This window comes from Chelonia mydas, chromosome 24 (genome assembly GCF_015237465.2).
Source record: "Chelonia mydas isolate rCheMyd1 chromosome 24, rCheMyd1.pri.v2, whole genome shotgun sequence".
Taxonomy (NCBI): domain Eukaryota; kingdom Metazoa; phylum Chordata; order Testudines; family Cheloniidae; genus Chelonia; species Chelonia mydas.
Genome location: NC_051264.2, coordinates 10,802,890 through 10,830,445, shown reverse-complemented (window position 1 = coordinate 10,830,445; position 27,556 = coordinate 10,802,890). Strand labels below are relative to the sequence as shown.

Sequence of the window (27,556 nt, the reverse complement as noted above, 5' to 3'; positions counted from 1 at the left end):
CCACCACTCCTGCTGGGGTATCAGGCTTGTCCATAGACAACAGGCTTTGTGCTGCTTGTCCAAGCCACTTGCCCTTCCCCTCCTCTCTGAGCTCACTGCAGTCACAGCTTCAGATCCCATGGTGTCCTGGCTCCCCCAGGCCTGGGCAGGTCCCAGTGCCCAGACTGACTTCCCCTGCCCTAGGCAGGCCCCAGTACCCAGCCCAGCCCAGCCCCCCTAGCCCTGGGCAGGCCCCAGTGCCCAGCCTGGCTCCCCTTGCCCTGGGCAGGCCCTAATGCTCAACCCCAGCCTGGGCCTGGTGGGAGCTGACCCGCAGCACAGACTCACCCCATGGTACAAACAGCACAGTGACTTCAAACTGACCATCACATTCACACTTGAATCGACATTCAACACTGACTGTCCTCCTACAAAGTGACACACATGGGCTTACTCTGGGGCTGACACATTGGAGCTGACACACACACTCACTGGGGCTGACACACATGCTCTGGGGCTGGCACACACACTCACTAGGGCTGACACACACTCAGAGGAAAAGACCAACTCACTCTGGGGCCTCCTACAGGCAGCGCTGTCTGCCCTCCGGCAGCTGCACACCCCATCCAGGTGAACCTGGGGACAGACACATTGGCGACCAAGACCAGCAGGGCCGAACCTCCCCATGAGCCAGCTCTCTGAGCCACTGGAGGCCCAGCCCTGCCCCAAAGCTGGAGGGGTTTGGTCCTGCCCACTCTGCCAGCAGCTCCCCATTCCCTCTCCAGTCAGGCATGCTCATTCTTGGCACTGCCTGCACACACACACACAAACGCTGCACCTCTGTATTCACACACACACTGCACTTGAACATACATTCATACCACACACACACCCCAACACACTCATTCATAGAACAATCACTTAGTGTCTCTGCTTATCAGCCCTTCGCACTCCTATGCAGCATCTCCCTCTCCTGAGGGTCTCAGAGCAATGGGCAGGCAAATGCTAATGCAAATGCTGTGTGCCTCATCCTCTTGGCTCGATGTGGGAACCCCTCTGTGCCTCAGTTTCCCCTCTGTGGTGGGGATAATGCCCCGAGGGCTGGGAAGGTAAATCCATTCATGTCTGCAGAGGCACTGAGCTCCCCACATGGAGATGCCAGTATCCCATGCCTGCTGGGTGTGGGGTCTACGTGGCTCTGGGCTGGCTCTGACAGATGCCCCTGCATCTTCACCACGGTGCCCCACCACCGCCGCCCAGGCAGGTAGTGCCCACTGCGTGCCCGGCCTTAACCATTCTGGGGGGGCTGGCTGCCCCTGTTAAAAGCTGGCCAGCGGCTCCTTTGCTGCTGCAGCGATCCAGGCTTCATGGCCTTTCCCCAGCGAAAGCGGAGTCCCGGGGGCCCGTGGGGCAGGGGTGGGGGCAGGACAGAATGGGACTGTCATGGGAAAATAAAGACATCCTGTTCCAAACAAACTGTGGTCCTGGCCTGAGCCATTGCATCGAGGACGGGGGGAGCCAGGCAGGGTGGAACGGCCCTGAGCTGCTCAGTGCGGATTAATGAAGCTTTTCAAAGTTTCATTAGCAGGAAATCGGTCTTGATCGCCCAGGGATTGGAGCATTAATCAGGGCAGCCAGAGTTTGCTCTGCGCAGTTCTCCCCAGTGCCAGCAGAGCACTGGGCGGGAGCTGGAGCCAGGCCCTTCTCGGGGATGTTATCTCCTGATGCAGATTGCAGCTGGAACATGGCTTGTGGGGGTGTCTCCACCACCAGGATAGGGCAGCTCCACACCTACTGTTCCTCCAGCCTGGCCCAGCCCTGCCTGGGGAGGGAGAGCTCAGTCCCTGTAGTGGTGCATCTCTGGTGCAAGCACCAGGAGCCAGACTGGCCGCCCCCAGATCATTCCGAACGGGCTCCCAACGAGCCCATGCCAGGTGCTTTCATCACAACTGTCCCGGCCTGGATTCAAAAAGGGAAATGTGAGGGGAAGGGCTCCGTACTCACAGGGATTGTCAGGAGATCCCAGCAAACACCTAGTGTGCTGAGCACCTTTGGAAATCTGCCCACTCCCTCTCCCTCCCTCATTCCCTGGTCTAGATGACAATGGAGTGGCTGGGGTGGGTGCATGTGAGACAGACAGAGTGCTGCCCCCTAGTGAATGGAGTTGGAACTGCCCCCACCTTGTGTCATGGCCCCACACTGATTCTCCGTAGCCCAGGGCAGGGCCTGTGCTAGGGGAGCAGGAGTGTCTGTTCTCCAGCCCTGTTGCAGCTGCGACATTCCCCTTGCCTTGCTGTGCCACAACGGGGCAGCCCTGGGGGCCACAGATTGGTTCCAATCTCTCCGTGTTCCTGCGTGGCCAGGACCTAAGCACCATGGCCCATTCCCACCCCCTGAGCCTGAAGCCCTTGGTGTAAACCTGAGATTCCCCAGAGCATGGAGTTCACACTGCGGGCCCAGAGAGCAGGGCTTCAGCTCAGAGATCTCTGGGGGAGCACCAGTGCCCAGCCTCAGCCTGACTCCCCCTACCCTGTGCAGGCCCCGGTGCCTGGCCCCAGCCTGGCTTCCCTGCCCTGGGCAAGCCCTGATGCCCAATCCCAGCCTGGCTCCCCCTGCCCTGGGCAGGCCCCAGTGCCCGGCCCAGCCTGGTCTGGTGGAACTGAACCAGTCTATCCTCATTCCTGAGCTGCAAAGGGAGTTCCTGGAGTTTCACACTCTCTGAGCTGAGAGCAATGGAAGGGCAGTGCTAGTGGATGCTGGGCTCTGCCAGGGGCAGGAGGCTGGGTCTAGCCTGTTGGGATGGGGGCACTGAAAACCCATGAGTGGAGACAGCCAAACACCTCCCTCTCAGACCGCCAGCATTGGCCTGGCACTTCCCCCAGTCCAGCTTCCCACTAGGGTCTGTGACTGGGGAGTGCCAAGGGGACAGGCAGGGCTGACTTCTCAGCCCTAGGACATTAAGGTAATGGGTGTCAGGCAAGGGTTTTCCACCCGTCAGGCTGGACTGAGTGTGAATGGGAGGCTGCAAGCCCCAGAGTGTGTGTGTGTGTGTCAGCCCCAGAGAGTGTGTGTCAGCCCAAGAGAGTGTGTGAGTGAGCCCCAGTGTGTGTGTCAGCCCCAGAGAGTGTGTGTCAGCCCCTGTGTGTGTCAGTCCCAGAGAGTGTGTGAGCCCCAGTATGTGTGTGTGCCAGTCCCAGTGTGTGTCAGCCCCAGAGAGTGTATGTGAGCCCCTGTGTGTGTGTGAGCCCTGGTGTGTGTGTGTCAACCCGAGAGTGTGTGTCATCCCTGTGTGTGTCTGAGCTCCAGAGAGCATGTCAGTTTCAGAGTGTGTATGTGTGTGTGAGTATCAGCTCCAGAGAGTAGTGCATGTGTGTGTGAGTCCCAGAGTGTCTGTTTCAGTCCCAGAGAGAGTGTGTGTGTCAGTGTCAGCCCCAGTGTGTTATCTCTCAGGGGCCACCCAGGACACATACTGTCCCCATGTGCCCAAGGTCCTCTCCCTGGCTGCTCCCACTTCCCTTACCCTCCAGCTGATCCCCCCTCCCTTTACCCCCCAGCTACTCCCTGCCACCCTTCCCTGCTGCTCCTGGCCTCCACTCCTTGAAGTTCAAAGTTCAAATTCCACCCAGGCTGTGAAATAAATCAATCCGAATCTGTCTGTGCGAATGCCATTGGGGAGGGAGCAGAGTTGCGACCTGCGGGGAGCCTGGGAGACAGCCCCCCACCCGCTCCCAGCCACACACCCCCAACCCACACCATCGGTGAGTGGGCATCCGGGATGGGAGGGAGGGGTGGGGGGCAGCTAGGCTGAGGGGCTGGGGTGGCACAGGGTCTCTGCCTGTGTTTCCATGCATCAAGAAGGGACAGAGACAGGGAGTTGAAGTTAATGCCCCTCTTGATTCAGGGCCAGCCAGGCGAGGTCCCCGGGTCTTTGCACCAATGGGGGTCCCAGGCGAGCCAGGGCCCCCTGGCTGGGCTCAACCCTACTCAGGAGAGTGAGAGGGACTGGGGCCAATGTGAGTGAACAGCAGGGAGACTGATAAGGCAGGTCTCTGGTCGGGAAAGGGGGCTTTGAACAAGTGATTTCTGGGGAATCATGAGAGCTCTGCAGCTACCCCTGCCCCACCACAACTGGGGGGAGCCACCCAGCCCCAGGCCTTCAGCCTCCTCCCTGCCCCCTCTATCCCCCTCTGGGTGCCAATCTCTGCCTGGTGCTCCCAGCCCTGGACAGCTGCACATTTCTAATGAACTTTGCCTTCTCCAGGCTGGCTAATCTCCCCCCTGGCTGGGTTAACAATCCCCGCACGGGCCCCAGACTAACCCTGTCGGGGAGGGGACTGTGGGGACAGCTCCCCACAGCCAGGCAGGTCACCTTGGCTCTCAGAGCAGCCTGCTTCACCTTGACAAGGGGGACCAAGCACAACAGGCACCAAGAGGTTGGGCTCCTCCTGACTCCAGCAGGGCAGGGCAGGTCCGGCCCGAGAAGCAAAAACTGCCCCTGCTGGGCGGGTACAGAGCGTTGCACACACATTGCAGTGATGCTTGGCTTGGTCTAGGAGAGGACTTGAACCCAGGTCAGCCAGGCGAGTGCTCTACCCACTGGGCTAGTATGAATAAAGCAGCTGCTGCTGCCTCTCCTCCTTGGACAGTTTGCTGTGGAGCGAGGCACCTGCCTCTCTCATTCTCACCAGAAAGGCCTGAGGTGCCAGATGCCATGTGCGGGGCTCCCAGGTGACTGGCTAGCAGAGCTGGGCACCCCCCTGCAGCCAGGGCTTAGGTGCCTAGCTTGGTGAGGGGGCAGGGCTTAGCTCACACCCCTTCGGTTGGCAATTCCCATTGACTGGCGTAGGTGGCTCTCCCCAGCGGGTTGGAGTGTGGGTAGCAACAGTGTCAGGCGCCCCTCCCCGCCTTCAGTGTATGGGAGCCCAGACCCCTGGCTCTGGCTGTGTAGGTCGCAACAGTGTCAGGCGCCCCTCCCCCCCCTTCAGTGTATGGGAGCCCAGGGCCCTAGCTCTGGCTGTGTGGGTCGCAACAGTGTCAGGCGCCCCTCCCCCCGTTCAGTGCATGGGAGCCCAGACCCCTGGCTCTGGCTGTGTGGGTCGCAACAGTGTCAGGCGCCCCTCCCCCCCTTCAGTGTATGGGAGCCCAGACCCCTAGCTCTGGCTGTGTGGGTCGCAACAGTGTCAGGCGCCCCTCTCCCCCTTCAGTGTATGGGAGCCCAGACCCCTAGCTCTGGCTGTGTGGGTCGCAACAGTGTCAGCCACCTCTCCCCCCCTTCAGTGTATGGGAGCCCAGGGCCCTAGCTCTGTCTGTGTGGGTTGCAGTGTCAGCCGCCTCTCCCCCCATTCAGTGTATGGGAGCCCAGGGCCCTAGCTCTGGCTGTGTGGGTCACAGTGTCAGGCGCCTTCCCCCGCATTCAGTGTATGGGAGCCCAGACTCCTAGCTCTGGCTGTGTGGGTCGCAGTGTCAGCCGGCTCTCCCCTGCATTCAGTGTATGAAGAACAGGAGTACTTGTGGCTCTAATAAATTTGTTAGTCTCTAAGGTGCCACAAGTACTCCTGTTCTTTTTGCAGATACAGACTAACATGGCTGCTACTCTGAAACCAACCATTCAGTGTATGGGAGCCCAGACCCCTAGCTCTGGCTGGGTGGGTCGCAGGGTGTTCCTGTGATTTGCTAGGTCCTTAAAAGTGAGTGCTGTCCCAGCTCAGCATCACAGCATCTCAGGCCCTCTGTGAAGCCAGCCCCTGCTCTCTTGGGGCTTCCTGCCCATCTGTAAAGTGAGGAGCAAATGTCCCTACTCCCCAGGGGCTGAGAGGAGACAACCCATAAACCATTGTGATGGGGCTTGGATATAGCAGTGAGCAGGACCAGCTATGTACTGAGAGAGCTAGGTCACTAGGTAGATAGAGGGGTGTATGGGGACAGAAGGGTGTGTGTGTGGCGGGGGGGGGGGGGGATTGATGGGTGGGTTTGGGGACAGAAGGGGGTGTATGGGGACAGACGTGTGTGTGTGTGGCGGGGGGGGGATAGATGGGTGGGTATGGGGACAGAAGGGGGTGTATGGGGATAGCCAGAGGGGTGTATGGGGATAGATAGATGGGTGTATGGGGATAGTCAGAGGGGTGTATGGGGATAGAAGGGGGGGTATGGGGATAGCCAGAGGGGTGTATGGGGATAGATGAGGGTGTATGGGGATAGATGGGGGTGTACGGGGATAGGCAGAGGGGTGTATGGGGGTAGATGGGGGTGTATGGGGATAGCCAGAGGGGTGTATGGGGATAGAAGGGGGGGTATAGGGATAGCCAGAGTGGTGTATGGGGATAGATGAGGGTATCTGGGGATAGCCAGAGGGGTGTCTGGGGATAGAAGGGAGTGTCTGGGGGTAGCCAGAGGGGTGTATGGGGATAGAAGGAGGTAGATGGGGGTAGATGGGGGTGTATGGGGATAGAAGGGGGGTATGGGGATAGCCAGAGGGGTGTATGGGGGTAGTTGGGGGATAAAAGATGGATTCCCTGCAGAGCGTGCTCAGCTGTGGAAGGGGGAGCTGGCTGCTAGCCACGCTCATGCATTGGCAGCAGTGTTCCAGAGGCAGCAACACACTGTGCACTGGGGCTGCACTGCAGAGGTGGAGGCAGGATGTGGGGCCAGTGGGGCTGCCGGAGGGTAACTGGGGGCAGAGAAATGCTGTAGCTGAGAGTGCTGCCCCCTGCTGGCAGGTCCTGCCTGTTCCGTAGCCCCCGTGGAGCGAGATGGCCCCCGAGAGGCCCGGTTCACTTGGTAGAAGATCCCCCGTGGGTAGGTGACAGGCAGTGGGGCCATCTGACCGCTGCCATCTGCTGCCTCCCTCGCTGGCGTTGGCACAGTTCTGGTTACTCCCGGCCCAGCGGCTCAGAGAAAAGCTCCCCCTAAGGCTCTTTGGAGCGTGGGGGATGGGCTCCGTGGCCCAGCTTCCAGGAACCCTGGTGAAGGCTGGGCATGGTCCTAATAGAACTTGATACGGGGTCTCCCCAAACCCACTCGACCAGGCTTTGAGAGAAACAGCATCTGTGTGTGTGTGTCTGCATGAATCAGGAGTTATCCCACCACCCACCGCCGCAGTATCTGGGCACCTGCCACGTACAACCAACAGCAACAGCTAAGTTGTCATGTGACTGCACAATGCCTGCAGGAGCATAAACAACGGGGAAGGGGGGGCTCCGTGACTGGGATCCACGGGGGGCCTGTCCCTGGGGAAGGGAGGGTGGAGGAGGAATGGGGCCCCAAGGATGGGGAGCCGTCTCCTGGGGGAGGGCCAGGAGACCAGGCTGGACTGGCCTCTATGGAAGGACCACATGGCATGGTCTGACCTGGGCCATGTGGGGTCTGCTGGAGCCTAGGCCTGTCGCTGACTCTCCTCTCCCCACAGCAGCTTCCCCGCCATGCTCAGCCCCTCTGATAGGGAGAGCAGCAGCAGCAGCAGCAGCAGCCCCAGCGTGCTGAGCCTTGGGGCTGGGAGCAGTGAGGACAGGGAGCCGGAGGAAGAGGAGAAAATCTGCGCCGTGTGCGGCGACCGAGCCACCGGCTACCACTTCCATGTCATGACCTGCGAGGGCTGCAAGGGCTTCTTCAGGTGAGAGCCCCCCTGGTGCCATCGCCCTGCCAACTCCAACTCCCTGGGCCTGAGTCTTTCCACCCCATGGGGCTGGCGAGGGTAAACACTGCCTCCTATTGGCGCTGCGCAGGCAGGGCACTGCCCTGGGTCACACGCAACACCCCTCAGAACAGGGAGGGTTAGGGTGTGGGGGTGCAGTGGTGTGTATACATGTGTGCATAGGGTATGTGTAGTGTGTAATGGTTTTCTTATGTGCCTGTATGTGAGGAGCTGTGCAGTGAGATGTGCGTGTTTGTAGGGGTTTGACTGATATTGCAACCGCATGCAGCATCTCAGGGGACCATGCTGAATCCAGTTTATGAATGGTTGCTGTATCTTTGTGACCTGGGATTGGAGCAGCTCCATGGGAGAGGGTTACCACAGCTCTGCCAGGACCTAAAAACAGCAACAGGGGGAGGTGATTCCTACAGCCCTGGTGATTGTAAACAGCTCTGGAGAGGTACCACCCTGAGGTGCTTTGCAGAGACTGGTTTAGGGCAGGGCAGTCACAGAGAACAAAGGAAGAGGGTGTGTTACAAAGGCTGAGTTTGAACAGATTCAGGTCTGAACCTTGCTGAAAGGTTGGAAAGGCGGCCGGACCGGGCCTGTCTGGTTAGTGCATGTGCGCAGCTTTCTCACCCACCGTTACCCTTCCTCTGGGATGCTTTTGTCCTTCAAATACATGGGCTCTGCTGGGGAAGGGCTGGGGGGTCACTGGTAACAGCCCAGGCACTGTCTTTGGCGAGAAGGCGTGATGCAGGTGCTGGCCTTGCTGGGGATGTCATAGTGTAACACAGGGGGCTGTGCAGCCTTAAAGTGCTGCTCAGGAGGGAGCGAGACGTGGGTCTTGGCCCAAGTGAGGTGATGGCTGAGAGCCAGAAGCCTCAAGAGGCCACAGAGCGGGAATACAGATGCAGTTACCCTCAGCTGTGAGGAAGTGTAGTGTACAAGGTGTATGTGTAAACTGGTGTTTCTCTAAGGGATGTGTATGTTGTGGATGTGTATGGGTGTGTGTGTGTGTTGATGTGCATATTTGGGGTGTGCACTGGGATGTTTATGTGGGTGTGTCTGTGCGGGGGGGCATATGAGGGGAGTGTGTATTGGGATGTGTCCGTATATTGGGGTGTGCAGGAGTGTGTTATGCACTGGCGTGTGTATATCAGGAGTGCACATTGGGATATATATGTGGGTGTGTACCCAGGTATGCATATGCATTGGGGTGGGCATGTGTGCATAGCATGTCTGTTCGTTGGGGGAGGGTATGGTATGTGTTTGTGTGCACACAGGCAATGCCCTGGCTCAGTGTCTGTTGTGTCCGGCCCTCATGGCAGCTGCCCTGTGGTTGTGCCATCCTGTGGCTCACAGCCGGCCACGTGCTCGTCTCCACGAGCGTTTGCTGCTGCTGACCCCAGGTTTATCTCAGCTGATGCCCAGGCGAGTACAGCCGTGCCAGTGACGCAGGGTGCGGCTGGGACACTCTGCTGGGCATGACTGTCCAGGCCTGTCCCTCCCTGCAGGGCTCAGCTGGCACTGGCTCAGCTTGGATCCCAGGCCCTTGTCCACTTGCCCAGCCCCCCAGATTCACCCAGGCCAGCTCTGGCTCCAGCCAGGCTGCGTTTCGGCAGCACCCAGCAACATCTCTGCTCTAGGCCATTGTGCAGATTCCGGTCATGTAATGGGATGTGCTGACTGAACTGGGCCTCACCTGCTCCCTCCTGCAGCTGCCAGCCTGAGACACGTGCCAGCGCGAGCCACATGCCAGCCCTGATGGGCAGCAGCATCCCTGCATGGCTAACCAGGGTAACTACCCACTGCACAGTACTGCCGGCGACCTGACACCCATACAGCACTCCCTACTGTGCCTCCACCCCGCTCCCTGCGGCCCAGTGCCCCCTAGTGCCAGTCTGGGGCACTGGGGTCACCGCTGGCTGTGCAGGGCGAGCGCCCCTTCTGCTCCCCCACCCTGCTCCCTGCAGCACCGTGCCCCCAGTGCCACGCTGAGCCACTTGCACCACTTCCTGCAGCATGCTGCACGTTCCTTTGAGGTCTCCCATCCCCCTGCCCCAGAGTGACTCTGTTTCATTGTGAGGCTTATTCTCAGGGAAAGGTGTTGGGGTTTCAAGGCTTTGGGGCAGCTTTAATGTTTGTGGCTTCTCCTCCACGCAGGGAAGAAACAGTTCCAGACTCCCTAGTTGAGCCAGATGGGCTTGTTCTGGGCATTGCAACTGACCAGGACAACCAATGCCTGAGATGACTACTGTGGGCAGAGCGCAAAGCCTCTTCCCCATGGCTTCTTGCAGCACCATTTACCATTCTGTGTGTGTGTGCGCACGCGCTGGCAGAGCCATCTGTCTGTTTGTGTGTGCTGGAATAACCATCTGTGTGTGTGAGAGCGAGCATAGGAGATGTGGGCCTACCCATCTGCGCAGGGGGCGGATCTCGGGGGGGCAGAGAGCTGGCACACCCTGACGTGTTGGCATGTTACATGTCTGTGTTGCTCAATACCTGTGCCAGCACCCCCCGGCCCCCTGCCCAGGCACACAGACATGGCTGCCCTGCGTCACGGGAAGCGTAGCTAGGACGGTTTGGTGGAGAGGAAGCTAAGAGCCGGCTCCCCCAGCTCTATCCCACAAAGCAGTGCCTTGCAGCTGGAAATGACCCAGAAGCCCCTGCTCCTAGCAAGGATGCTGGGCGTTGGGTTGGGCGTCCGAGTGCCTGGATGGGAGGGGAGCAGGAGCAGCGGGCTGTGCTGTGCCTGGCAGGGATGCAGTGCTGCATGGAGCAGGCTGGGGGTGAAGCCAGCAGAAGGCTGGGAGGGGACGGCGGGTCGCTGAGGAGTGCCGGGGCTGCCTGCCTGAGTTGCTCTGAGCCTTGCGGTGCCAGGTCCAATGGGATGCCCACTTGGGGTTCTCACTGTGAGGGGCAGGGAAGGCTCCCTGACCCTCTCCCAGGGTAGGGGGAGTGTCTCCTGTCCCACAAGCCCTCCCCTCTTTTGCAGGCGGTCCATCAGCAAGGGCGTCTGCTTCACCTGCCCCTTCACCCACAACTGCACCATCACAAAAGCCAAGCGCCGGCAGTGCCAAGCCTGCCGCCTCCAGAAGTGTCTGGCCGTGGGCATGAGGAAGGACAGTAAGTCGGGGCTCAGCTCCCTGCCCTTCTGCAGTTGGTGTCTGGCCCCGGGGAGGTTGGCAGGGGAGGTGCAAGGGCCACTTTCCCCAGGACATTGGCACTCAGGGAGTATCTGTGCTGCAGCCTTGCCAGCCTGGGGGTGCTCCCCGCTGGGCTCAGGCACTTTCCATTAATGAACGCCCCGGCGGGGGGCTGCCAGGCTAGAGGAGTGCAGGGCTGATGCTGTGCGGGAATCCCAGCACAGCACAGCCATGCGGGGGGTTGGCTAGCAGGGTGCTGGGCTGGTGCCATGTGGGGGGTCCCGGCTGGCAAGGCGCTGGGCTGGTGCCATGCAGGGGGTCCTGGCTAGCAGGGCACTGGGCTGGTGCCATGCGATATGTTCCAGGTCACTGTTGCCTAGTACTCGCCCCTTGTTGCCCCCCAGCAGCACCCCTGCTGGTGACAGCAGAGCCACCCAGCCACTCTCTGCTGCATCTGCTCTGTCCCCATCCCCACCCAGCAGCTGGCAGGGAGGGAGAAGAGGATCAAGCCATCAGCAGTGTAAGGGCATGCAGGGGCCTTGGAGCATCACCCAGAGGAGTAGCCCCTGCGTTGCTGGGTGCAGGGCAGATAACTCGCTGGGGGGACTGGGCAGATAGGTTGTTGGGGACCTGCGTGGATAGCTCACTGGGGTGCTGGGTGGATAGCTGGCTGGGGAGGCTGTGTGGATAACTCGCTGGGGAGGCTGGGGGCTGTGTGGATATCTCACTGTGGGGGCTGGGGGCTGCGTGGAGAGCTCGCTGGGCGGTCTGCGTGGATAGCTCGCTGGGGAGGCTGGGTGGATAGCTCGCTGCATGGGCTGGGTGCTGCGTGGATAGCTCGCTGCGGGGGATGGGTGGACAGCTCACTGGGGAGGCTGGGGGCTGTGTGGATCGCTCGCTGGGGAGGCTGGGTGGAGGGCTCGCTGGGGAGGGCTGGGTGGAGGGCTCGCTGGGGAGGGCTGGGTGCTGCGTGGATCGCTCACTGCGGGGGCTGCATGGATAGCTCGCTGGGGGGTCTGGGCAGATAGCTCACTTGGGGGACTGGGGTTGTGTGGATAGCTCACTGGGCTGCTTTGTGCTTCCCCTGTGGAGCAGCCAAGGTCTCTGATTTGCAGCAAGTATCCGCTATCTGACTCCAGTAATGACTCTGGAGAGTCTGCCTGCCCGGCCCTGAGTCCCCCCACCCTCTGCCGGTGCAGCCCCAGCTCAGAGAAGGGTGGCTGGTGCCCCTGATGCGTTAAAAGCAACCCTGTCTGGCGGGGGTTGCATTGGCCCCCTGGAGAACTGTCCCATAGCACTGGGGGCGGGGGGGGGGAGGCCCTCCTGGTGGAAGCGACTCTCCTGTCTTTACTCCCGTCACTGCTGAGCGTCCGGCTAACAAACGCTGCCACGTCCCTGGCAAATGCCGGGAGCACCCAGGCTTGTAGGGCCACGAGGCCATACCCCTTCCTCCAGGACTCACAGCACTCCAGCATGCTGCCGTGGAGCAGGCAGACTCGCCCAAGGGCACTGGTGAGCCCCGTTGAGAGCTGGAACCCAGGAGTCTGGACTCCCAGGCACCTGCTCTGCCCACTAGACCTCTCTCCATCCCACAGCCAGGAAGAGAGCCCTTGCAGCCTAGTTTCAGGCTCCCTTTTTACCCACTAGACTCCTGTCCTTTTCTGGTTGGGGTTTCTTTCTGGCTCTAGGATGAACCCAGGAGTCCTGACTCAGCCCTGCTCCTCCACCACTCTCCCCTCTAGACCCCTCCCCAGCCCAGAGCTAGGATTAGAACGCAGGAGCCCTGGCTCCCAGTCCCTGCTCTCCCACTAGGCCCCGCTCCCTCCAGCTGGTTTGCCAGGAGGGCCATGGAGCCCATGACCAGGGCAGCGCCATGCCAAGCTCCCCAGGCTCTCGGGCGGGGCTGAGGGAGAGGAAGCTGGCAGGCATCTGTCAGCGTGGGCCTGGGGAGCCGTTGCTGGGGCAAGCCCCTCACCCCTGCCCCGTGGCCTGGCAGTGATCATGTCAGAGGAGGCTCTGCAGATGCGCCGGGTCCTGCGGAAGCAGAAGCAGCAAGAGCGGGAGCTGGCGGGGGAGCCAGCGGAGCTGACAGAGGAGCAGGAGCAGCTCATCAGCATCCTCATCGAGGCCCACAAGAAGCACTTCGACTCCGGCTTCTCCCAGTTCATGCATTGCCGGGTAAGAGCCCCAGCCCTCCCGCAGCACGAGGGCAGCCACACCCCCGCTGGAACCAGCCCCCCCATACACCAACCCAGCTCTCCCCAGCAAGCAATGGGGCAGCCACTGCCCCGCCACCCCCCCACGGGAACCAGCCCCCGCATACACCAACCCAGCTCTCTCTGGCAAGCAATGGGGCAGCTACTGCCACCCCCCCCCCCACGGGAACCAGCCCCCCATACACCAACCCAGCTCTCCCTGGCAAGCAATGGGGCAGCTACTGCCCCGAGAGCCATCCCCCCACGGGAACCAGCCCCCCATACACCAACCCAGCTCTCCCCGGCAAGCAGTGGGGCAGCCACTGCCCCGCCACCACCCCCCACACGGGAACCAGCCCCCCCATACACCAACCCAGCTCCCCCCGCAAGCAATGGGGCAGCCACTGCCCCGAGAGCTACCCCCGGCGGGAACCAGCCCCGAGCACACTGATCCAGCTCGACCGCAGTCTCGGCCCGGCCAGCAGGGCCTGGGGAGGCGGGGGCTGCTCAGACCCTTCCCCCCTCGCTGGGGCTGGAAGCAAAACAGCTGCTGCGGCAGCCTCACGCCCCACGGTTGAGCCCAGCTGCCATTGGCTACCTGAGTCACATGCTGGGATTCCTGCTCCCTGATTGGATCGGGCTGGTTACTGGGCCATGTGCGGGCACGGGGCAAATTTCAAATCTGCCAGGGTTGGAGTCTGTTCTCCCCACGGGGTGCCCTCCTGCCCCCTCCCTCCTGCCCCCATCCCCCTCCCACCCCCTCCTGCCCCCTCCCCCACCCCTCTGCCCCCCCTCCCTCATACCCCCATCCCCCTCCCACTCCCCCTCCTGCCCCCTCCCCCACCCCTCTGCCCCCCCTCCTGCCCCCCACCCCCACCCCTCGGTCCCCCCTACCCCCACTCCCCTGCCCTCCCTCCCTCCTACCCCCCCTCCTCCACCCCTCGGTCCCTCCTGCCCCCCACCCCTGTCTCCCTCCACCCCCACCCCCATCCCCACCTTTTGTCACGGAGTCCCCGGGCAATGCTCTGGAACTGCTCCCTACGAAGCCAGGCAGGACTCTGGGGAAGTCTCCTTTCTGTGAGCAGCCTGTCTGCAGGACACACAGCTCATACAACTTCCACCTTCCTGGGTCTGACCTCGGAGCATTCAGCCTCTTCTGCCTCTCCCTGCGCTTACCCCAACGAGTCCACCCAGACGGGCTCCTGGGGAAGCCAGAGGGTCCTGCACCCCAGCTCCGCAGTCAGACGTGACTCTCAGCCAGCCAGTAAAACAGAAGTTTTATTGGACGACAGGAACATGGTCTAAAACAGAGTTGTAGGTGCAGAGAACAGGACCCCTCAGCAGGGTCCATTTTGAGGGGCAGTGAGCCAGACAACCACGTCTGCACTTCACTCCATGTCCCAGCCAGCCCCAAACTGAAACTCTCTCCAGCCCCCCCTCCATGTCCCAGCCAGCCCCAAACTGAAACTCTCTCCAGCCCCCCCTCCTCTGGGCTTTGTCCCTTTCCCCGGGCCAGGAGGTCACCTGATTCCTTTGTTCTCCAACCCTTTAGCTCTCACCTTGCAGGGGGGAAGGGCCCAGGCCATCAGTTGCCAGGAAACAGGGTGTCGGCCACTCTCTGTGTCCAGACCCCTGCACACACCTGCCCTCTAGGGCTCTGCAATGATCATACACCCTTACCCCACCACCTAGATACTTAAGAACTGCATAGGGGAAACTGAGGCACCCCCACACTATTCAGAGGAAACATTAAGAACAGTCCCGCTTCCTCACACCCCTCTGCCCCACCCCTCCCTTCTGCCCCTTCCGCCCCACCCCCACCCCTCGGTCCCTCCTGCCCCTCACCCCCACCCCTCTGTCCCCTCTGCCCCTCCCAGCCGCCTCTCCCACCAGCCCCACCCCCACCCCTCCGTCCCCTCTGCCCTGCCCCTCCAGCCCCACCCGCACCCCTCTGCTCCTCCTGCCCCTCCCAGCCACCTCTCCCTCCCCTCTGCCCCCTGCTTCCCACCCCCACCTCTTCCTCCCTCCTGTCCACATCCCCTCCCCCATCCCAGCCAGGGGTGGGCTCAGGCTGCCCTGGGCAGAGCCTACCTGCAATTCCTGTGGGAAGGGGCATTCAGGGAAGGTGAACAGAGACACCACCTGGGCTGATCCCAGCACAGCTCCCGAGCCGGCCAGAGCAGCCACGCGTCTGCACGCTCCTCGCTCAGGCCCAACTGCAGCTGCAGCGTCTGTACTTGCAGATCCTGTGCACGCAGTTCTGACCCCCAGGTCCCAGCTCCTCCCCGAGATTGGCCTCGGCAGAGGACCCCCAGCCACGGTGTGGAAGCAGCGCTGGGGTTCATAAACCATGGCGTCTGCAGGACTGCACCCCACCGAGGCGTGGGAATTGGGGCAGGTGCACCCAGCAGTCCAAGGCTCAGCTGTATCACAGGGCAATGCACCAGGGGGCTCGCCACACCCCAGAGACAGCCGCCTCTCCACAGGGCCAGTTCCACTGACAGCAGCAGCACTAAGTCGCTGACTGGGGCCTTTGTCTCCCCAGCCCCCGGTGCGATTGTACATCCACAGCCTGAGCCCTCAGAGCCCCCAGGAGCCCAGGGTTCCCCAGGTCCTGCAGGGGGTCTCCCAGCCTGAGGAGGGCGGCCCCCTGGCCCCCTTGCAGAGCCTGCCGGAGGACATGCTGCCTGACAGCTTCTCCATGCTGCCCCACTTCGCCGACCTCAGCACTGTCCTCATCCAGCAAGTGATTAAATTCGCCAAGGAGATCCCAGCCTTCAGGTCAGCACGGCTGGGCTCCCACACCCCGAGGAGCGGGGAGGGGGGCAGCTGGGGGCAGGCGGCTCATACACTGCCTGGCTGGAGGGGGAGTGAGAAACAGGAGCTGAGACCCTGAGAGTCTGACAGGCCCAGCTCAGCACGGCTAGCATCTGCTTTACCCCGCTCCTACCCACTGCATCTCCCTCAGTCCCGCCCTGCTGCATCCCTGCTCCCCACCCCCAGCCCCACCCTGCTGCATCCCTAATCCCCACCTGCACCCTTCAGCCCCGCCCTGCCGCATCCCTGCTCCCCCACCCCCCTCGGCCCCGCCCTGCCGACTCCCTGTTCCCCTATCCCAATGCCCCCCTGCACCCCTCCCTGCTCCCCCACTGCCCCTCAGGCCCACCCTGCCACATTCCTGTTCCTCCCACCCCGACCCCTGCCCTGCTGCATCCCAACTCCCCGCCCCGCAACCCCCTCAGCCCTGCCCTGCCACATTTCTGGGTCCCATGCCCCCCACCGCTCTGCACCTTATTCACCCAGGCCATGTCCCTGGGCCCCCTCCCACCTGCTCCCCCTCAGCCCCACCCTGCCGCATCCCTAATCCCCCCCTGCACCCTTCAGCTCCGCCCTGCAACATCTCTGCTCCCCCATCCCCCTCAGCCCTACCCTGCTGCATCCCTACTCCCCATCCCCACCCCTTCAGACCTGCCCTGCCAAATCTGTTCCTCCCACCCCAACGCCCTGCCGCATCCCTACTCCCCCCTGCACCCCTCCCTGCCACATCCCTGCTCCCCCACTGCACCTCAGCCCCACCCTTCCACATTCCTGTTCCTCCCACCCCGACCCCTGCCCTGCTGTATCCCAACTCCCCGTCCCGCAACCCACTCAGCCCGCTCTGCTGAATCCCTGGTCCCACCCCTGAGCCCTGCCCTGCCTCATCCCTGAGGTCCCCAGTCCCTGCTACCCCACCCCCTTAACCTTCCCTCCCCAGCCCTGCTTCATTCTTGGGCCATTTCCCAATTGCCCTGTACCCCACTCCCCTATTGCCCTGTACCCCACTCAGCCCTGCCCTACTACATCCCTGGGACCCGCAAATCCTGCTCCCCCATCTCCCTGCTCAGCCATGTCCCCAGGCTCCCCAACCCCTGCTCCACCACTCCCCTCAGCCCTGCCCTGCCACATTCCTGGGTCCCCCACCGCCTGCGCCCCACCGCTCTGCACCTTATTCACCCAGGCATGTCCCTGGGCCCCCTCCCACCTGCTCCCCCTCAGCCCTACATTTCCACATGCCTGGGCCCCCATCCCGTGCTGCCCCAGTGTACCCCCACCCCCCTGAACCTCCTCAGCTCAGCCCCCACAGGGTCCCTACCCCCTGCCCTCATTTTGCACATGGCCTATGGCCCTGGGCTGCTCTGTGCAGCGGCTCCCGGCCTGCTCTCATGCTCTCTCTCGCTCTCTCTGGGAAGGAGTTTGCGGATTGATGACCAGATCTCGCTTCTCAAAGGCGCCACTTTGGAGATCTGCCAGATCCAGTTCAACACGGTCTTCAACGAGGAGACCAAGGCCTGGGAGTGCGGCCAGCACTGCTACACCATCCAAGACGGTGCCCTGGGTGAGTCCCTCTGGCGCAAGGGGCAGGGACTGGGCTGGCCCAACTCCCCCGGGTTCTCTCTGCTTCTAGCTCCCTGCCAGTGGGCCCCAGTGTCCCCCACAGGGGCTCCCACGGCCTGGGCTAGGGGAGCCCTGGAAGGGAATGTGGGCTGCCCTGCCTAGAATCCCCTGACAAGAACCGTGGTTCCCCCTGCGCCCCGCCACAGCGCTGTGCCCTGCCCTATGGGGGACTCACCCCCCGGGGCTGGCAGGAGGGGCTGGAATAGTGACTGACACAGCTACAACCCTGCACCTTATGCCGCACAGTGCCAAGCAGCGAGTGGCTGAGCACTGAGCTGTGGAAATGCTGCACGTGCTGCCCCCGAGGGACTTGCTGCCGCAGGGCATACGGGGCACAGGATGGGTGAGATCAGGTGGGCCGAGGACATTTCCCAGGGCAGGGCCAGGCTAGGTGCCCTGGGGCCCGTCTCCCGGGCAGGGGTGGCAGAGCCGCGGCCTGCTTCTCTCTGCGCTTCCAGGGCTGGAAGGCTGCAGTCCCCAAGGAGCAGGCCCTTCCCCACCCTGTCTTGTCCTGCAGTGCAGTGCACCTCTCCTAGCCACCTCGCAGCTCTGCACAGGCCCTGGCTCCAAACAGCCCGACTTCCCCGGGCTGTGGCATGCTGGCAGCTGAGCTCGGAGCCCCAGCCCCCTGGGGAGCCCTGGGCCAGTCAGCGCAGCTCCCCCATCACCCCCATCTCTGTCTCCAGCCGGGTTCCAGCAGATCTACCTGGAGCCGCTGCTCAAGTTCCACATCAGCCTGAAGAAGCTGAGGCTGCACGAGGCTGAGTACGTCCTGCTGCTGGCCATCGTCCTGTTCTCGCCTGGTGAGCCCCACCCCCGGCCCCCAGGATGAGCCACCATGGGCCCTGAGCCGCCCCCCCTCCCACCCTGCGCCACCCCAATGGGCATGGTACTGGACCGTGTGATGGTACATGAGGGCATATCCGTGGCCCCATCATTTGACCAGTGGAACTCGCTGTGCCCTGTGAGCGGGGGATGGGCACTGAGCCCCCGGGGCTTGCTCTGTCCGCACAACAGGGTAGCTCCTGCCCCTGTGCTTCCTGCATTGAGCCCTCCACATACACGCAAGTGCCCCCGACCCCAGCGTACGTGGCCCCTGCTCTGCCTGCACGCTCATGCCAGGGCTGCCTTCTCCCAGACCACCCTGGCATCACCCAGCGCCACACCGTCGACCAGCTGCAGGAGAAGATGGCCCTCACGCTGAAGAGCTACATTGACCAACGGCATCCGCTGCCGGAAGGCAGGTGAGCAAGAGACTCCATGTCCCGGGTCCACAGACTTGGTGCCACATGCTGACTTTTTACCAGTCCTTGACAGTGCCAGTCAGTGCGCCAGACCCCCCAGAGGCCCCGCTTTTCCATAAGGGCAGGCCATGTGGCCTCTCCACCTCCAAGACTGAGCCCTGGGCCCCCTGCTCCACCCTGCGAGCTCTGCTCAGCCAGTCCAGCGTAGCCAGGCTCCTGGGCAGAGACTTGTTCCCTCTTCCTCAAGGAGCTGGGCACCTCGGCAACACAAAGAGCCGCTTCCAGGCAGAGTAGGTTTATTGATGCCCTGGAGCAGGGAATGGGGAGGCCTTAGGTAGCCCAGAGCAGCACAGGGGAAGAGACGGGCCACGCGGTCCAACACCAGGCTCTGCTCCCTGTGCCTGTGTGTGACCCTGGCCCAGTTCTTCTTCCCAGCCACCTTCTGCTGTCTCCCCCATTGTCTTCCTGCTGAGTTCACGCCTCCACTGCCCGCTGGGACCCCCACACTGACAATGGCAGGTGTGGAGCCTTTAGTCCTTGGGGTCTCCAGGGTCCCAGCCAGCCCTTAATTATCCATCTATGTCACCGCAGGCAGCTTCCTCATGGCTCCTGCTCTTTACACTCAGGGCAGAGCAACACCATGCCTGGAGGAAAACTGAGGAACATAGCAGAATTATAAAAATATTACCAAAATTCCCACATTCTTCCCCTCCTAGCCCCACACGGGCAGGTGAGTGAGGGTCCCCCACTAGCTTGAATAGCAAAGCTGGGGCAGGAGGAAGCTCCTGGCAGGAACAGGGCCCAAGACACTGAGCAGCCCAGCAGGGGACACTCACTACCATGGCCCAGCCTGCGTGGCCTCACAGAAAAGGGCAGGGAGAGCCCTTCCTGGAGCTCAGGTGGGTACCCAGCCTATCTCTGGGGTGTCTGGGCCTGTTACTTATGGGTGGGCTTTATCCTCACCCAGCCCCGGGAGAGATCTTCCCCCTGTAGGGCTGGGGACTGAGAGATTGGAGGGCAGATGAAGTGTGTCAGGCCCTGACGCAGGGTCACGTGGCTGAGTTGGGAATTGAACCCAGCTGTCCTGGGGCCCAGCCACGTGCCCCGCTGGTGGGGTGGGATCAGAGTGAGCCCCGTGTGTCCTGGGCCTAGCGGGTGCAGCAAGCAGCCCAGGGAAGGAGGCCAGAGGCAAAGGCCATCAGATGGGGCCTGGCGGGGGGACGCAGCTGTTCGGGGCCTCTGCCCATTGCCTGGACGTCCAGGCTTTCCCAGGAGCTGGGGGAAGCATGCTCCTGCAGGGGTCACACTGACATGTGCGGGAGGAGGGAGCTGAGCACTGGCCCATGGGAGCCCTGATGGGGGCTCCAGGATGTGGCGAGGCCAGGGGCCAAGGGCTAGGGACTGATTGCCCCTGTGCCATCGGCACCATGTTCCCCAGGAACCCTGGCCCCGGCAGTGACACCCACCCATTCAGCGGGCTGGGAGGCAATAGGCAGCCAGAGATGGCCGGGGCCAGGGCAGAGGGTCCCACCGTGCCCTCTGGGGCTAGGGAGCAGAGCTGAGCACTCAGGAGATCCAGGCAGAGAGGATTGTGGGAACCGTCCCTGTGAGGTGGCTGGGTTCACAGCATCGCCAATGGCTCCAGTCTCCCCGAGTGCCTGCACCCCCAGGGGTCCAGCCTCACTACCTTTCCCTCTTGCGGGGGATCCCCCACGTCCTCAACCCCAGCCCAAGCCCTGGGTCCCAGCAGGCCCCACTGGGGACGGCCCCTGCTGCCACTCCCCTCTGGGAGCTGTGACCAGGGCTCACTATGACCACCAGAGCTTCCTTAGCAGAACCGAGCAGAGAAATGGACCCTAAACCATGGAACAGTCTGTGCAGGCCTGTGTTGCATGGAGAGCTGGGGCAGGCGCAGCGTGTCTCCCCTCCCCGAGTCGGGGGGAGCAGGGTCAGGCCTGGCTTGTCTCCACCGCCCTGAGTCTAGGGGAGCTGGGGCAGGCCCGGCTTGTGCCCCCACCCCCTGCCCTGAGTCTGGGGGAGCTGGGGCAGGCCCAGCTTGTCCCCCAACCCCAAGGCTGTGGGAGCTTGTTCCTGTGCAGTCCCTCACAAGGTCCTGTCTCTGTGCTCTGAGCCACTCCAAAGCGCTGGGCTTGGTTCTCGTGTCCAGCTCTGGAGTCTCTCTCCCGGGAGTCAGCCCCCCCAGTTGCTCCCCCAGGACAGGGAGAACTTTGACCCCTCTGTGATCGCTCACATGACCGCACGCATGGACACTGCGCACCGACGCAGCCACATACATCCATGCCCAGCACCCAGAAATCACACACACACAAATCACACAGCTACTTATACTTGCACTCATGCCTTAACACAACTGTAGACACACACTTCACAGCCGTTTAAGTGTACGTCTCCCATGGCCATCTGTGTGCACCTGCTCACATGACATCCTGCAGCACACATACTTGTGTAACCCTTCTGCTAGGTGGAGCCAGCAGCAACCAGGGCCAGGTTCAATATCTAGGGGTTTGTTTTCAACAACAGAACACAGAACCAGCTCGAGGCCCCACCCAGTAACCTGGGGAAATGACATACCACCCCTGGGCTCCTCTGAGAGGCAATACTTCCCCTCTCCAAGCACAGAGTCTGTGTGTAGAAAAGAAACTTTTAATGAGAGGAGGGAAGTCACCCAGCATTAGTTAGAGAAAATGCCACAAGCAGGATTCATAACCATAAAACTTTGAGCAGGACACCAGCGTGCGTGGGGCAGACCCTTCCGCCTCACGTTCTTGAGTTCTACAACCAAACGTTCCTATACTGTGCCCCCCCGCTCCCTCACCACACCCCACTCACAGTGATTGTCCTTGGTCAGTGAGGACCCAGGGTTCAGAGGTGCAGCTTGCTGCTCTGCCATCTGAGCACTTGTGCTGGCTGGCTGCCTCGCCAGCCGCTCATTCCTCTCCACCTAGCCCCACCAGATGACTGGTTGCCACTTTCGCTGGCCGCTTCTGCCAGCCACCCGCCATCTGCTGCCATCTGCCTCTCTGCTGTGACCTCTGTGGGTCAGTCTCTTGGTAATTCTTGTTAGCCCTCAGCAGGCTGGGCAGAAACACTGCCCCACCACAAGGGATTTCAGCTCTTCTTGGGTACCTACAATAACAAAAGGCTCTGAATGAAGCCTATTGAGCTTTGTTTTGAATCATAGAATCATAGAATAACAGAGTTGGAAGAGACCTCTGGAGGCCATCTAGTCCAACCCCCTGCCCAGAGCAGGACCAATCCCAACTAAATCATCCCAGCCAGGGCTTTGTCAAGCCTGACCTTAAAAACTTCCAAGGAAGGAGATTCTACCACCTCCCTAGGTAACGTATTCCAGTGTTTCACCACCCTCCTAGTAAAAGAGTTTTTCCTAATGTCCAACCTAAACCTCCCCCACTGCAACTTGAGACCATTACTCCTTGTCCTGTCATCTGCTATCACTGAGAATAGTCTAGATCCATCCTCTTTGGATCCACCTTTCAGGTAGTTAAAAGCAGCTATCAAATCCCCCCTCATTCTTCTCTTCTGCAGACTAAACAATCCCAGTTCCCTCAGCCTCTCCTCATAACTCATGTGTTCCAGTCCCCTAATCATTTTTGTTGCCCTTCGCTGGACTCTCTCCAATTTCTCCACATCCTTCTTGTAGTGTGGGGCCCAAAACTGGACACAGTACTCCAGATGAGGCCTCACCAATGTCGAATGTCGATCACGTCCCTCGATCTGCTGGCAATGCCCCTACTTATACACCCCAAAATGCCATTGGCCTTCTTGGCAACAAGGGCACACTGTTGACTCATATCCAGCTTCTCGTCCACTGTCACCCCTAGGTCCTTCTCTGCAGAACTGCTGCCTAGCCATTCGGTCCCTAGTCTGTAGCGGTGTATTAGATTCTTCCGTCCTAAGTGCAGGACAGTGGGGAGAACCAGGTTAAACCAGACCAAGAGCCCTTAGGAAGAGGCCACATCTCCTGACTGGAACACTTGTCTCTACCCCTCTGACTTTCACAGGGCTCTGGCCTTCCAGCCCTGGCTTAGCGAGTTGCTTTCAGCTGAGGGTGACCCCCTCAACTGGGGCAAGTTCAGTACAGTTCTGCTCCCCTTTAGTCATACAATGAAGATAACATTTCACTAGGTGATTTGTAACCCAACACCAGCCAAAGCTGATCACTTGGAGCTACACAACTGTCTGCCGGCTACCTCGGGCAGAGTAGGTATGTTCATGGAAATACAGTTTGCTCCTGAAGTCCCACCCCCTCCCCAACTAGCTGTCAGGGGAGAGCTCTTTCAGACCCTGCTCACACTTGTATGCACAAGGCCTTATCACTAATATGCAGCCCTCTCCAGCACCCCCTCTGCCCCAGCCAGCCAGAGGTTGGTTTGCCTTTGGGCAGCTGTAAGCAAAAGGGCCTTTGTCGCGGGTGGGGGCGGTACAGCGCTGGGGTCACTCTCCCTAGCCAGGGAAGGGGTGGGCTCAGCCTGGGAGCCCCTCCCCAGTGGGACCCAGCCACCTCCTACCCAAGGGGCAGCTGCTTAGCCCAAAGGTTTTCAGTCTAGCCCCCCCGCCCCCTTGTGTTCCAGCCACATGCACCTCCTGTGAAACAGCCAGTTGGGGCTGGGGGGATGGGAGTTGGGACAGGACTCCCGGGCCCTAGTTCCAGCTCTGGAGGGGCGTGGGGTCTAGTGGGTTCATAGCCAAGGTGCTGGGAGTCAGGACTCCTGGGTTCTGTCCCTGACCCTGTGCATAGATAGGTCCCTTCCCCTTCACGTGCCTCAGTTTCCCCTGTCTCTTACCCAGACTGTGTGGAATAGAGTCCTGGCAGGGGGGACGGGGCTGTTCTTGCCATGGTGCAGAGTGACCACTGGGGCAGGAGGGGCTGACACTTGGCTCCCTCTGTCTCAGGCTCCTCTACGCAAAGCTGCTCTTGCTGCTGACCGAGCTGCGGACGCTCAAGGTGGAGAACACACGGCAGATCCTGCACATCCAGGACCTGACCATCATGACACCGCTGCTCTCCGAGATCATCAGCTAGAGCCCAGAGACAGGACCTGCTGGCCAGCCCCCCTGGCTAGGGCCAGGATCGCACTGGACCGGGGTCCCTCTCGCTGAGGCCAGAACCTCACTGGACCGGGGCCCCTCTCGCTGAGGCCAGAACCTCACTGGACCGGGGCCCCTCTCGCTGGGGCCAGGACCCCACTGGACAGGGTCTGCCTCACTGGGGCCAGGACCCCACTGGACCGGGCCCACCCCCCTACTTTCCAGGCCCATCTGCTGCCCCCCAGTAGCTCAGGGACTCCTCGGCTGAGCCCCGCAGCCAGACCCTGCTGCCAGAACTTGTTGATCCTCTCCCCTCCGCTCAGCGAATCCAACCTGCTCTCAGCTCCGGGAGGACTGGGTCGGCTGCGGCTCTGAGGAATCAAAACCGACCCCTCGGCTCAGCTGCGCCCCTGCCTGGCCAGTACCGCTTGTACAGAGCAGCCCAGGGACACGGCTGAAACAGGCCAGAACCAGCCTGCATCTGGACCAGACCCGAGCCTGACGCTTGAGCCCAGGCAGGCCCAGATGCTAGACGCTGCAGCCGGGCAGGGGTGGGACTGGGCATGTGGCTATTCGGCTGGATCTGCAGGTTTGGGGGCTCTCGTCTGTCTGCCCAGTGTCACCTCGGGCCAGCGTCTGCACCGGAGCCTAGCCAGGCCCAGCGCTGGGAGCAGGAGTGCTGCGCGTGACAGACAGTAAGACACCAGGGCAGGAAGGGGAGTCCCACCCACAAGTGGGGCAGGCCCTGTGACTCCCCATGGCCTGCTCTGGGCCCAGCAGGAACGGTGGGGCTGCCCACTGCAGCTCACATGCCTGGAGGAGGGCCCTGCCCAGTATGTGCCAGCACCTGCAGCCAGCCTGGCAAGAGAGCCTGGCACGAGGCCTGCATCCCCCAGCCCTCCCCACCATACAGTGCCCCCCCAACCCTGACCCCTGCCTGCCGCCCCATTCCAGAACCTGTGTCTCGGCACTGCCCCACCCCAGCACTGCCCCCCGCCCCATACAGAGCCTGTTCCGCTCCATACAGGGCCTGGCCCTCAGCCCTGCCCCATCCCACAGGGAATGAGCCCCTCAACACTGATCCCCCACCCCAGTGTGGGGCCTGCCCCCCCAGCACAGAGCCTGCCCCTCAGCTCTGCCCCACCCCAGCACAGGGGCTGACCCTGTATGGGGCCTGCCCCTCGGTCCTGCCACACCTTCCCACCCCAGCATAGGACATACCCCGCTCAGTCCTACCCACCCCAGTACACGGCCTGCCCCTTGACCCTGCCCCACCCTAGCACAGGATCAGTGCCCTCCCAGCCCGCCGGCCTGCACAGGATTGACCATTTTAAACAGGGAAACTGAGGCACCAAGCAGTGCTGTGACTTGAGCCTCTGGCTATTGGTTTCTCAGCCTGGCGCTCCCGAGGGCCATGGCTCTAGCTACCAAGAGCCCAAAAGTGCAGCCAGTAAAGCCGAGAGGGGCCCAGCTGGGGGGCCAAGGAGATCAGCTGCCCTTGTAGGGTGGGCATGGTCTTATTGACTGGGTCCCTCCTGCCCCGTGGCCCTGGACATGGGGAGGGTGTTTGGTTGAGGGCTGTCGCTGGAGTTGTGAGTCCTCAGTATAGGCCAGTGCCCAGAGGCCCTGGGGTCAGTGGGCAAAGAACCCAGGTGTCCTACCTGTCCCGGGTGCGGCCGTTTACTCCAGCGAAACACTCCCAGTGTAGAGCAGGGGGGGCGTCGGGCACCAGCTTTACCCAGCCCCAATAACCCCCCCTTCACCATGCGGGGTGATGTGTCACCCCCTGCCCTAGGCATTTTTCCCTCCATCAGCCATGGGCCTGGCCCACACCTGGGACATCGCCCATGGCCACCCTACAGCTCCAGGTCATGCCACCATGCCAGCTCCATGGCTGTGTTTGGGGGCTCATGAGGGGCTGGGCTGCTGGCAGCATGGGCAGAGACGTGGCACTGTGACTCCTGGGGGCATAGCTTGGGGGGGGGGACACATGACAGGCTGGGCTCCTGGGGGGGGCGGGTAGGGGTAGGGCCATGGTGCCTGGGACATGTCTGTCACTAGCACACTTTAGGGGCCAAATTAAAGCCTCATTTATTTATTCACTCTCCTTGTGCCTCTAACGGGGGGCAGCCGCCCCCCCTCGCTCCCACAGCCCACCTACACCTGAGAGCTACTCCTTTGGGGCAGTGACGTGGTGCAAGCCAGGCACCTGCTTGTGGGGGCACGGGTGGGGGAGGCATTGAAAACATGGTCTACTCCTGGCACCCCTCATTTACCCCATTCTCTGTCAGGCCCCCCACGCAGTGCAGGGCTATTCTCCCCATTGTACACAGGGAGAAACTGAGGCACGGGGATGGGACCTGCCCCAGGGCACCCACAGAAACAGTGGGAGGTGAACCCAGGAGTCCTGGCTCCCTGGCCCAGCATTCAATTGGTCTGTTAGTGTCACTCAGTCTCCCCCAACACCCTCTCCCAGTCAAATGGCCCGCTCAGGTAGCTGGGAGACCCTGCCCCCTCCCCAATTCTGTCTCCTTCCCTCCCCCAGTTCCAAGGCCTCCCTCTCCCTAAGCACCTTTCCCAGGCAGCCTCCCCACCCCCACTGGCTCTCTGTCCTTGGTCACTGCCCTCCTGGTTTCTGTCCCTGACCCCCGCCCTCCCATCACTGCCGCTGCTCCTCCCCCCCATTACCGCCCTCCCACTCCCCTCCAGTCACTGACGCCCACCTGGCTCCACTCTGCTGAGCCAAGGCTGCCTTGCTGACGTGCCCCCCTCAGGGCGCAACGCAGCCGGATGCTAGTCCCAGAGCCAGGCCTGGCCTGCGGGGGCTGCCGTTTGGCCCTGGGCAACGGGGGAAAGACGCCCAAGACACTGAGCAGAGCCCAGCCCTGCCCATGGGCAGCTCTTGAGCCAGTGTGGGGGCGTCAGAGATGCTGCAGGAGGGAGGGCAGCCCAAGTAGTGCCCAGCTGGGCAGGGGTGCACACTGGGCACTGTGGGGCTGAGCAGTGGGGTGGGGTTGTGGGTGTGTGGCGCTCTGCAGCTGTGGGGGGAGGGCATGGGGCTGCGTGTGGCTGAGGGGGGTTATGCTGGCGGGGGCTGGCACTGCCCCTGCCATGCCCTGCTCCTTCCCAGCCTGGGCACTGGCTGGCTGCACGTGGCAGCTTCTCCCCAGGGCAGGCATGCTGCCAGGAGTTGGGCCCAGCTCCCTCCGTAGGGATGGGCTCGCAGCAGCCGCTGGTTTGGCTCTGTCTGCTGCCCTGGGATGTGCCGTTCCCCACCCACGTGCACAGCTGGGCACTTGCCCAGCAATTGCCCTTGGGGACATGCACCAGGGCCCTGGCCCTGTTGCCCCTGGGTTCACTGCCCCCCACACACACACACACAGTGGGCACACAGCCCTGGCTGGAGGGAGCCAATGCCGCTGCCTGCCACTGAGGGCCAGCCGTGCCAGCTGAGCCACGGTGCCCAGTGCAGTCGGAGGGGGATGTGCAGATGAGGCCTTCCCCAGCGTCCAGTGGGGATGCAGGAGGCCGCGCAGAGGAGAGCTGGGGCACGTGGCCAGGCATGACCAACACATGGCCAGGAGCAAGGGTCAGAGTGAGTGAGTCCATGTGCATAGCAGGTGTGAGGTGTGTGTGGGTGTCAGTGTCGGGGTGTATGTGTGTGTCTGTGTGTGAGGGTGGGTGGGTGTGCTAGTGGCAAGATGTGTGTGTCTCTGTGTGTGTGATACTGGCAGGGGGTGTGTGGGTGGGTGTTAATGGCAGTGTGTGCGTCTGTGATGGTGGCAGGGTGTGTGTTAGTGGCAGGGTGTGTGTGTGTGTTACTGGAAGGCTGTGTCTGTGGGTGGGTGTTAATTG

At 61.8% G+C, this 27,556-nt stretch overlaps 1 protein-coding gene across 4 annotated transcripts; it reads left to right on the top strand.

Annotated features, from left to right (window-relative positions):
- Positions 1 to 3,614: 3,614 nt before the first annotated feature.
- On the top strand, positions 3,615 to 26,296 carry NR1I3 (nuclear receptor subfamily 1 group I member 3). 4 transcript variants are annotated; one of them, XM_043535450.1, is made up of 10 exons: positions 3,640 to 3,737; positions 7,385 to 7,588; positions 10,608 to 10,738; positions 12,755 to 12,936; positions 15,499 to 15,734; positions 17,183 to 17,328; positions 18,074 to 18,190; positions 18,526 to 18,631; positions 23,567 to 23,722; positions 23,834 to 26,296. In XM_043535450.1, the coding sequence occupies exons 2-9, from the start codon at positions 7,398 to 7,400 to the stop codon at positions 23,694 to 23,696; spliced, it is 1,239 nt and encodes a 412-aa protein (XP_043391385.1). In that variant the 5' UTR covers positions 3,640 to 3,737; positions 7,385 to 7,397; the 3' UTR covers positions 23,697 to 23,722; positions 23,834 to 26,296. The 4 variants fall into 4 exon arrangements, with proteins under 4 accessions (XP_007070006.3, XP_043391385.1, XP_043391384.1 ...); XM_007069944.4 differs by having other exon boundaries at positions 3,615 to 3,737; positions 7,388 to 7,588; positions 23,567 to 26,295; XM_043535449.1 differs by having other exon boundaries at positions 23,567 to 26,295.
- The last annotated feature ends 1,260 nt before the right edge of the window (positions 26,297 to 27,556 follow it).